Source organism: Xiphophorus maculatus, chromosome 19 (assembly GCF_002775205.1).
Source record: "Xiphophorus maculatus strain JP 163 A chromosome 19, X_maculatus-5.0-male, whole genome shotgun sequence".
In the NCBI taxonomy this organism is placed as follows: domain Eukaryota; kingdom Metazoa; phylum Chordata; class Actinopteri; order Cyprinodontiformes; family Poeciliidae; genus Xiphophorus; species Xiphophorus maculatus.
In genome coordinates this window covers 9,271,579-9,282,890 of record NC_036461.1, presented here as the reverse complement: position 1 = coordinate 9,282,890, position 11,312 = coordinate 9,271,579, and the positions used below count along the sequence as shown (strand labels likewise).

Sequence of the window (11,312 nt, the reverse complement as noted above, 5' to 3'; positions counted from 1 at the left end):
CATTTGTTAACATTTGTTGCTTTAACAACATTTGCTGTTAAAGCGTTTGGCACATAATACTGCTCCTTTACATGTTTGACAGGTTAATTATTTCCTAAATGATAAATGTTCTTATTAATCCACCATGATGCAAATAATTACTGGAGGTAGATTAGCTATTATTTTTTGTTTAGTCAGGTCAGCCTCCTGCTGTGATTACAGGAGAAAAGACAGCTGCTGTTGTTGGTCTGATAGTTGCCTTTGAGAAGTAAAACAGTTTTCTACCACAAAATAACATTCATTTTTTGAATTTGTATGAAGTCAGAGAACATTTCTGTTATTTTCAGAAATTAAATCTTTAAAAAAAAAAAAAAAATTAAAAACCTCTCCTTGAGTGCTTTTTATTTTTAGTGAGTGGAGAGCGCCCTCCTCAGAAACATTCATTATCAGAGTTAATTGTGATGCAAAAGTAGTCATGACCTTAATAATAAACAAGGTTACAGTTTCTTATTAACTTTTCCACCTTATCATTTTTTCACTTTCTAAAACTTTCTGCTGCATTAAACAAGTGTCTTCAGAGGTATTAGAGAGCCCAAGTGCATGGGATGTAAATAATATTTATTGCAGTGAAGGTGTTTTCTGCAATAGGTACACTGCATTCAGTAATGAGATAATGATACATCATTAGCATATTGTGCAGCCAAGGAAAAAGTCTTTAGAATCCAGAAAAAAAGGAAGATTCTTTCTGTACTATGCAAGAGGAACTGGGCACAAATATGTAAATTTGAAAAGAAACTGACAATTACCGTAAATTAGTAACTCTGCAGCAAAAAGGTCATTCTCCAGGATCCATTATCTGAAAGCTTAGCTTTTAGCAGATGGATCACTGCAAATACTGTACATCTACAGTACTGCTGACATTCATGAAACATACACTGGTGCACTGTGCATTTTTCCTTACCAAGTGTGTGCAGTGGGCAACGTGCTGTGTGTAGGGGCTGCAATGATCTGGAATGAGGGGCAGAGTGTGTTGAATCCTCCAGGGGGAAGCTGGGAGGAGCCAGTGGTGAACTGCAGCAGACGAGCCAGCTCTTCCTGGGTGAAACTGGACACCACTGCCCAGAACCACTTCATGACCTGTTGGGTAAAAATAGAGGAAACAGGAAGAAATAAGTGACAGGACTCTACTGGCAGAACACAATTCAGAGAGATAACTTCGCTAACATACTTTCTCTCTGAAGTGCCATGATCCTCCGACAATCACAGCATGGGCTTTGAAGTCCTGCACGTTTATATTACCCGTTCCACACATCAACAACTGATGAGAGTACATGCAAACAGACATGATTATCTGCTGATCATTTTAAAGATTACTTGAAGTACAACAAGTCAGGCTGTATCTTGAATTGTGTCCCAAAACAAAACACACCTACCTCCAACTCATTCTCGTCAAATATGGCCAACAGATTCTCTGGAACTAGTTCATTTAAACCTGCAATGAATAAGGAAGTTATACTCTAGATGTAAGCGTAACTGGAAAGATTGAATGAAAGCGGTTTGAGCAAACAGTGAGTGTGGCTGCAGACATCACCTTACCTTTCAGGAAATGTTCCACCTCATCCCGCACCTGGCTGGCTAGTCTGTACTGAGCGAGCAGGTTAAGGTAATGAATCTTGTTGTCATTAGTGACAGCGATCTGGGCTCCTCCTGCAATCAGCTCCACCACCTGCAATCAGAATCCAATAAAGAACATCAGCTTGTGCTGGATGTAACAGTCCGATCACATTACTGTTCACAGCGCCGGTTTACACATGAATGATGTCCTGGTGAAATAACCCAAAGGACATTTGAAATGCATGGATTATAGTAAACACCTGACGGTGCACTGCTCAACATTTTATTTATTTTTTGCTTCTAACACATAAACTTTAATGACAAAATGCTTACAACCTGTTTAATATATCTGTTATGCCTGATTAGCATATATGCATCCCTGCAACAACCAATAACATTACTTTATGTCATGTAATACAATGCAGAAGCTAATTCTCCACTAAAGTAGTTTCACTCACCTCTGAATGCTGAGTGCTTAAACTTTAAAGCTGATAGACCTACTTTCTAATTAATGAAGTTGTTAATTATGTGACCTTTATAGGACACTAAGAGCATTAATTCCCAATATGATCAGTTGATATTTAAATTTGTAACATAAATAAAACAAGGCAGCAAAGGCCCATTTAAAGTAGTGTGTCCTGCCGTGAATGAGCAGAACAGTGTATTCTACAGCTTTCATCTTCTCACACAAATGATGTGGAACATGAAACAACTCAATTCCTTCTGTTTAGATCTACGTAACACATTTTTCCAATACGGCAGCATGCTCATCTTCAGATTTATGAGTTGGTGAAAAACTGATGTTTTCAGAAACTAATCCAGTTAAGTTTGATGTTTACAATTCAGCCACAGGACTTTAAAGCTCAATTTATTTGGCAGCTGCTTTTAAACTGTAGATAAAGAAAAAGCATGTATGAACCCACCACTTTCCACTTCGTAAGCAAAAGAATATTATTGCCAAACAAGCAATCTGGTTAATTTTATTTAATTTATTGCCTGTACCTAGATGAAATGCTTCAAAGATTAGAAGGGGGCTTCCTTTCCAAAGTGTTGCCTCACCTTTTCCAGCTGGCCTGACTTGTACTTCTCCTCAGCAAACACAAGGTCCATTTCACTCACGTCATTGTTTAGGATAAAGCAGACCTTAGTTTTGTAGAACTCCTGGTCGTCTGTCTCGAAGTACTAAGTGGAAAAACAGAACAAGAACACAGAAAACTTGCATTTTTAAATCAAACAAATCTTGTGATCTTCTCAAAAACAGATTTTAAAGGCTAGGAAGAGTTTTAGAAACCCATAGCAGGTTAGATAAAAACCACAACATGCTGACTGGATTTCTATAAATAATCCCGAGAACCAGATTACTTCTCCTGGCTTTGTGATGTTTAAATGATGAGACACCTCTAATGACAGACCAGTGTAAACAATGAAAACAACGACCTTCCTACCTTGTAGTTCATCCTAAGGCCAATGATCTGGGCCAGGAAGGAACGTGTAAAGCGAGCTCGGACCAGCTGCTTGTAGGCTCCGCCCAGAGCGGATTCATACAAACATTTTCCGACTACTCGACCAGCAAACTCGTACATCTTCAGGCGTAAGTGGGCCGGCCTGTCAGCATTTGGGTGCACCTGGAGAATGAAGGATGGTCTCATTGTAGTTTCTATAGCAATATATTGCCCAATTTGAAATATAATGGTTTATTATGGAAATATTTATAAGGAATAACTCACAAGGCCCTGGTTATTTTCACTGAAACGAGTAAACAGCTGGTTGGACGTGTCAAAGAGGGCCTTACAAATCAACTCAAACCACTCCCTGCGAGGCCCACCCCAGTCAAGAGCTGAAGAAACAAACCATATGGTCATCAACTCCATGCATTACTTTAACTTAGATAAATTAGATAGTTACAGAGACTTGCACAAGTATTCATACCTGTTAAATGTTTTTTAATCACACTACAAATTGTTAATGGTCTATTCTGTTGGGATTTTATGTCATAGACCAACACAAAGCTGTGTGTGAAAGTGCAGTAGAATGAAAAGTACAGTACAGCATGAATTGAGCCCTCTGTTAACACCCCACTTTTCAGATGTTTACTTGATCATGCATCACTTTCCTCCCACTTCCAGACTTTGACTGTGTTGGTCTGTTACATAAAGTCTCAATATAATATAATAAAGTGTGTTTTTAATTTGACAAAATGTGAAAATGTTCAAGGGGGTATGACTACGTTCATAAGATACTATACATAAAAATGGTTGATTTTTTTTTTACCTTCCTCATCCTGAAACACAACTTCAAAGTTTTTACTCCAGTCTGACACAGAGAAGTTTCTTGTAACCTTTAACGACTGCACAATACCACAAGAATCAAAATTATTTCAGCTGTTACAACATTGCTGGAATTATATTACTACTGTAATTTTATTTTGAAGACTGCTTTTATTATAAAAAAAAAGGAAAACGCACTCACCGTCTCGAGAATAGTATGTCGAGCAATTTTTAGGCAGGTTTTGGTGCGAGGTTTCTTGGAGTGAATGTGCCTGAGTTCACGTTGAAAGAAGTTTACCTTATCTTGAAAGGTCTCAGAGCCGCCTGGAGACAAAAACATGACATTACCGCCACAGGATCGTTATCGGGGTTTTTTTAAGAGCAATAAAATTCTTGCCAGGCTGAGACAAACCAATGTTTTTGTGCAGGATGCGAATGAAGGTGGCAACCATGATGTTCCTGTCTTTACAGCTGAGTTCCACAGGAGGTTGTATCCCGTCATCCACCACAAGAGTTAAATACTTATGAACTGGGTCTGGACCATAATAGGTAAACTGAAAAGAAAAAGACTACTGTTAGCTTGAAAAGAAAGTAAAAATTGCCCTTAATTGGGGTCTCATTTTACTTACCTTGGTTCCTGGACATACTCGAAAGGTGAAAAGGCGCCATGGAATAATTTTCAGGTAGAACTCCTTTACAGATAGTTGCTGTTTGACAAACGTCCAAAAATCACTGCAGTGAACTTAAACACATCCAATACAAAACAAGGAAACAAGCAGACATAATCTTTAAGATCCACTACCCACCTTTGGCGATATGTAGCAGTAGACTTTTTTTGGTTTCTTCACCTTCTCTGGTTGTCCCTCCACAGGAGAGTCATGCTCCTCATCCTCCTCGCCCATAGAGGGCCTCCTCTGAGGAGCTAGCAGAGAGGAGGCCGGTAACTGCCACGATGAACTGCTGTAGTTGCCACTGCTGTAAAGATACGCCTCAAAGTAGATGCTAATGCCTGGAGTGGACACGTTTTTCTCCACGCAGGACTTCTCATTCTCTGAAAAGATGTGAGTGTTGTCAAGAAAACTGGCATGGGGTGTGAGATCTTTCCGGGTGCATGCAGAAAAGGTGCATAGAGGCCTGAGAGAAAATAAGTAATCTTGTAGTTTGATTAAAAGCTAATTAAATTGAATATGAAGGAATAGTAAAATGAATACAAGTAATCACATAATAACCTTCTGAAATGTATTATCTGAAATGTGATCTGTAATGATTTCTGTAATGAATTAACTGTGGAAAGATTATGGTTGATGAATTATAATAAGTAAGAGATGTGATTGATTGTTAACTAAGGATCAAACTTGTGATGATGTGAAGTTGTAATCATTTGAAATTAATTCAAACAGGTTTAACAACAGATTTAATGTGTTTAATGAGCTATAATACATAATAGTGGGTTATAGAAAAAGAGAGGAATACAGCACAGTCCTGAAACAGGAAATGTCGCAAGCAGTTCTGAACAGATGGTCAGAGCGCACAGGATGGTTGGAGTGTTGAGTTTGGCTGAAGCAACGGAGAAAGGGGAAGTACGGGACTTTCCACCATGGTCAGCAGAAATAGATTGGGCAATGTGAGGACTTTTTCATGAGAAACAGCAGATGTGGAGAAAGTCACGTAGGCCAAACCTCCCCATACACACACATGGTGGAGAGATGCATAAAAAGGGGCTGAGAAGAGGAACCAGTTGTTCCCAGTCCGACGGCGCAGAAGGAGAGACAACTTGCTGAAGCAGATTGAGCCACGGACCGCACTTCAGAACCACGGGAGAGTTCGGACTTCACACCGCCAAGGAAGGACTGGGTTCCATCGCCCCATCCCTGGTTCTTCATTCGATCGTCGGTCTCGTCTCAGCCCAGCAAATACAAACTCTGCAACAAGACTTGGAGGAAGGACAAAGCTCCCTCAGGGATGAGGAACTGGGTTTTGCCAAAGGATTCGGACCCGTTCTGCTTTGTTTCTTTTCTAAAGAGGGTTTTTTCCACACAAGGCAAAGACCTCAACCAAGGATGCTAGAAATTCCTGTTGCCAAAGATCCACCATCGTCTGGGTATGAGTTGAATCTGCTCATTGAAATTCCATCTCAGAACTTGCGACTTTAGTCAGGGAAAAGAGGACAGGGTAGTATGATTGTACATGTAAATTTTATTACACTGTTTTTGAATTATTTACGATTGATTATTGATTTGTATGTCGCATATCCCTGCTTAAGCTTGCTTAATAAATTTATACTATAAAATTCTAAAGAGGTTGGTGGACATTGGAATTAATAGAGTCATTTAATCTTCGTTCAGTTCTTTTAATTAAGGGAAAACTAATGTACATGATTCCAGTAAATAGGAGGCTTCATAATTTCCTTTGGTGAGAATAAATAATGACCCTGGGACTTACATCTAAGTCACTAAACATAATCTAGCCGGTTCCAAGTGCAAGTTATGATTTAGAAAGTGGGCTACCGTTAACAGAAGTGGTTATTGGAATTATGCAGCTGTGAGGGCTACTCAGCTGATTGTTTCTTAACTGTAAAGGGTCATAACTTCTGGATTGGAGGTAGTTAGAGCTAGACGAATCACTTTCGCCACCAGTTTAAATAGATTATCTCTTATAGAGTACTTTTAGGGTAATACCCAGGTCTCAGAGATTTTCCGGACCTGTTAGACAGAGAACTGGTCAGTAGGCAGCCCTGGGTAGTAGTGAGGAGTGGGCGGGGCTGACTATTGCAGGATAACCTTCATGGCGCCCAACGTGGGGCACGACTAACGAAGTAGGAGGGCCCTATGCCAAGTCAGTGAAAACAGATGTGAGACTCTGAATAGCTCACTTGGGTTACTAACTCTTAGGGAAAAGAGTTAGTGGTGACTGATAAGGCCATCAGTCACAACCCTCGCAGTAACTGTATAGCGTACAGGTGAGGGAAAGCTTCTACTGAGGATAGAATGACCGGATCCAGACAGTGAAGCTAGTAGCCAACATAGTCTAGACCCATCCCTGCTCAAGAGCGCAAAGAGAGGCTTTGGGGGATAGACAACTCGAACCGACGGAGAGACGGAGTGATGGATGATCACTTCGAGGAGGAAAATCTGGGGAAGAAACCGGAGGAAGCCGGCCGTCCAGATCGTTTGGAAAAGGAGGAGACCTCAACAGAACTGCATCAACTTTCTGCACAGCTACCCAGGGCACCCAGGACAGCGGATGGAAGGTTTGTTCATCAAGAGCACAGTCCCATGGGGTTCAGTCTGCATGGATGTAGCAGAACCAATGGGGACAACAGGAAAGAGAGGTGAGAAGTACCTCTTGGTGCTGATGAACACAGTGACAACTGCTAGAAGAGCAGGTCTTCCCCTGCAGAGGAACTCCGTTCACGTCACAGAAAGCAGGGAGGCGAAGACACTTCTCCTTTTTGCTCAGAGAAGAAAAAGGGAAGTTGCAGCTCAAAGTGTCACTGAAAACAGGGCAGAGAGTTTGGATTAAAGCTCAAGATCGGCCTGCAGCTACGGGGATCAAGCTGAGATTCAACGCCCGAGTTTTTGTAAAGCAAGTACTGAACTTCAACACAGTACTACTGATGAAGAAAGGGGTCCATGAGGAAGCAGTGCTCAAGCCAGTTCTTAGCTACAGCGAACCAGAACATTACGAGACGATGGCCAGAGAATCAAGCACCATGCCATCCTACAGTAGACTGGCCACTATTACAGGAAGGTTGCCGTTCAAAGAACAACTTCAAGGCTTTGGACTGGGAGGGCCGTGAAGAAATTGGACTATGCTAAAGAAGAACTCCTGTCACAACCTGATGGATTAAAATGGCAAAGGATCATGATTACGGATAAAGTGTCATGATGCTTATGCTTTTTGCTTTGCTCTGCTGAACAGTCAGAATTTTTTTTTTTTTTGAGGCCTTCTGTCTCAGCCCATCTTCCCTTCCCTAAAGAATCATCCCACATCCTGAAGAACCGACAGTTCATCCAGCGAAAGTTCCTGTAGAAGAATCAGAACGATCCAAGTTTTCTTTGACATTCATCACCTCATGGGGGAAATCAAAACTCCAAGGAGGGGGTGTCAAGAGAAGTGGAGTTTTGATGACTACACTGAGCCCTCTGTGACAACTGAGGATGAAGAATCTGCATCTTCACATCCCAGACGAACCTCTTCTCTTTCCAGGGGATGAGGACGGCGAACTGCAGGAGGGTGATGGACTCCCAGCATGTGAAAGGTCTGACCTCGTGGAGGGGGTGTCAAGAAAATCCGAGCTCATCCCACTTCCCCATGCTGGAGATTTTAGTTTAACAGTAATAATAAATAAAGTTATCTTTAAAATGAATCACTCAAGTGACATCAGGGCCCAGCAGTAGACTTAAGTGTCAATAAAGTTAGTTTAACAGTAATAATAAATAAAGTTATCTTTAAAATGAATCACTCAAGTGACATCTAGGCCCAACAGTAGACTTAAGTGTCAATAAAATAAATCTAGTTGTGTGTGTTGTTTTTGTCTCATGCAAACTTTGCTTTAATTCTACTTTTTTCTATCTAATCATAAGAAATCATAGTCAGTCAGAAAGAGTCATTAAACAGGAAAAGCAGGTTTCCTGGAAAAAGAGGAAGTAAGTTCCAGCCTGCAGATTTATAAAAAATAGCTGAGACTATTCCTTATTTTAAATCATGAAAGTTTAAAGAATGAAATCTAAACATTTTGGTAATTTGATAAGATTCAAAGTAAAATACTTATATTAATATTGGTTTACTTGTAATAATATTTACACGAACATTTGTGGGAACAGTTACAAGAAAAACAAGTAACTGTAACTTTGGCATCAAATAATTAGAATCATGTATTATTCTTGGTTTCTTTTCAGAAAAACATCTGTAATAACTCACATTAAGATTATAATAAGTATAATTAATAAGTTATGGTTATAAAATCATAAATGAATGATAAATCAGAGAAGCTGAAGAAAATAAATGTGATATAAGTTATGGTTATAAAATTATAAATGAATGCTAAATCAAAGAAGCTAAAGAAAATAAATGTGATATAAATGTGATTTTGACATTGAACTTGAAATGGTGTAAAAGGTGTAACTGCAATTAAACATCACTGATATGTTGGAGGTAGAGAGTAGGTGAAAGGTGAAAGGCAAGGAACTAACAGGAGAGCAGAGATGATCAACGCCTTATTTAGAGAGTAGGTGAAAGGTTGTGCAGGCAATGGACATAGGAGGTTGAGCAACCCTGAGACATTAGCACAGACATCAGGAAATGTCTGTAAGACAGTGATGGATATGAGATCATCTGTCTAAGCAGTCAGAAACCCTATAAAAGGTGAGTGCAAAAGAGGAACCGTTCGTTGGATCCTCCGGGCAGCTTCGAGCCAAGAGATGGACAAAGAACTCTGCAGCTGAAGAAGAGCCGGGGCCACGGAGCCGAAGACTGTCCGGCCATGGGGACCAACCCGTCAGCCCCACAACCTGTGGCTTCAAATCGCACTTCTCTCATCGGCTGGGTTCAGACCCCAAAGACAAAGATGAAGACAAAGGCAAAGACAAAGAAGAAGAACTGGTGCCTTCCTTCCTGCCAGCACCAAGTCCTGTGTGACCTCACCATCCATGCGGAGAGGAGGCTCATCAGACCTACAGAGATTCCTGCCTTCGCTGATCAACATCTTCCTCCTGCTGCAACACCTTCTTCATCATCAGACCTGCGGAGATCCTGGCCTTCATCGATCGGCGTCTTCCTCCTGCTGCAACACCTTCTTCATCATCAGACCTGCGGAGATCCTGGCCTTCATCGATCGGCGTCTTCCTCCTGCTGCAGCACCTTCTTCGTCGTCGTGCCAGGTCTGGGGTTCGAGGCGCCATGCTCCGTCCGTCTCTCTCAAAGGTTCCTTTTTTTTAGTTTTCAGTGTCAGCAGTAGGGAAAGACAGACTAGATGATTGATTTTACTTATTTGATTATTTCTGCTACTGAATTAAGCTGTACTGACCCTTGCAAAAATGCCTTACTAATAAAATATTTAGCATAAAGAAAATCTAAAAGATGTTGTGGACATTCAGTTAATGAGTCACCTTAAAGTTCTTTGATGGTTGTAAAATAGCTGTGATGTTTGATTCTGGAGAGGAAAAAGTTTAAAATGTTTTTAAGTTGCTGGTAGCCCAAATTTAAAACGTCATCCTTGGGACTCGCCCGAGTCACTAAAACCTACCTGGTTCAATAACAAATGCAAGTTGTAAAATAAGAGAACGAGCGACCGTTAACAGGTGTGCTCTGTGAAACTAGTTGGCTGTAGGCTGCTCAGTCTGGCTAATTCACAGAGGGAAGAAGGGTGAGACACCTGGATGTAGGCCGTTAAAAATCAGGTGAATCGTTTCTCGAAACCAGCTTAAACAGAGTTTACTTCAGTTCTGGACAGGGTAAATCCCGGCAGATTTAGGAAACTCAATTAACCCGTTAGATGGAGAGCTGGTAGCACATCTCCCCTCTCAGAAGAGGAAGTACGAGAGTGAGAGAGTAGAGACAGAAAGGAGGGGGGGGGTGTTGCGCAACAACAAGTGGCGCCCAACGTGGGGCGGCGCACAACTGAGTAGGCGGGCCCCAAAGACACCAAGTCAGTGAAAACAGATGCGAGACTCTGAATAGCTCACTTGGGTTTCTAACTCTTAGGGAAGAGAGTTAGTGGTGACTGACAAGGCCATCAGTCACAACCCTCGCAGTAACTGTATAGCATACAGGTGAGGGAAAGCTTCTACTGAGGATAGAATGACCAGATCCAGACAGTGAAGCCAGTAGCCAACACAGCCTGGACCCATCCCTACTCGAAAGCGCAAAGAGAGGCTTTGGGGGATAGGCGACTCGAAAGACAAAGACAACTATGAGTGAAGAAGAAGAAAGAGGGGAACTGGAGCCCCTACAAAAGCCAGCAATGGAACAAGAGGCAAGCAACATCAGCCGGGATGGGAAGAATCATCAATCCCATCTTTCCAAATCTGCATTATCGCAATTTCCTGTAATGTTGATATTACTTGGTGATGGATTGGAATCCTGGACTGAGATAAATAAAAAGATGTTCTTTGATTCTCACTTCACCATGAGCAAGGACGTTGCTCGGAGCCCAATGGAAATCATAGTGCAAAAACGGATATACTACTGCACCCAGCTTAGACACGGCCACCGACTGGGGGTCGTCAGATGCCCAGTGAAAGTGGCTAAGAAGCCGGAGGTTAGAGGATGGCTGGAATGGTTCGCTGACCTCCTTGAAGGATGGGCGGATGGTGAGCTACGAATTGTCCACAGCCCCTCCGAAAAGTATGACCGCGTAGTAAAAACAGCTACCTTGGCGGCGGGCATCGATGGAATCCTGGTGGACCCAAACGCCAAGGGGGTGAACCAGTACAAAGACTACGCTGAGGC

General features: G+C 41.6%; 1 protein-coding gene across 2 annotated transcripts in view; it reads right to left on the bottom strand.

Annotated features, from left to right (window-relative positions):
- The window catches only part of arel1 (apoptosis resistant E3 ubiquitin protein ligase 1), a 34,410-nt gene that overhangs the window by 2,068 nt on the left and 21,030 nt on the right, over nt 1-11,312 (bottom strand). Inside the window, exons 10-21 of one of the 2 annotated variants that reach the window (XM_023352533.1) lie at nt 4,667-4,911; nt 4,490-4,567; nt 4,273-4,414; nt 4,063-4,184; nt 3,865-3,940; nt 3,321-3,430; nt 3,039-3,218; nt 2,653-2,775; nt 1,576-1,705; nt 1,413-1,471; nt 1,208-1,297; nt 941-1,116 (exon numbers count right to left, since the gene is read on the bottom strand). In XM_023352533.1, coding sequence (XP_023208301.1) covers nt 941-1,116; nt 1,208-1,297; nt 1,413-1,471; nt 1,576-1,705; nt 2,653-2,775; nt 3,039-3,218; nt 3,321-3,430; nt 3,865-3,940; nt 4,063-4,184; nt 4,273-4,414; nt 4,490-4,567; nt 4,667-4,911 — 1,531 coding nt within the window. The remainder of the gene's footprint in view (nt 1-940; nt 1,117-1,207; nt 1,298-1,412; nt 1,472-1,575; nt 1,706-2,652; nt 2,776-3,038; nt 3,219-3,320; nt 3,431-3,864; nt 3,941-4,062; nt 4,185-4,272; nt 4,415-4,489; nt 4,568-4,666; nt 4,912-11,312) is intronic. The other variant, XM_023352534.1, reaches the window with a different exon arrangement.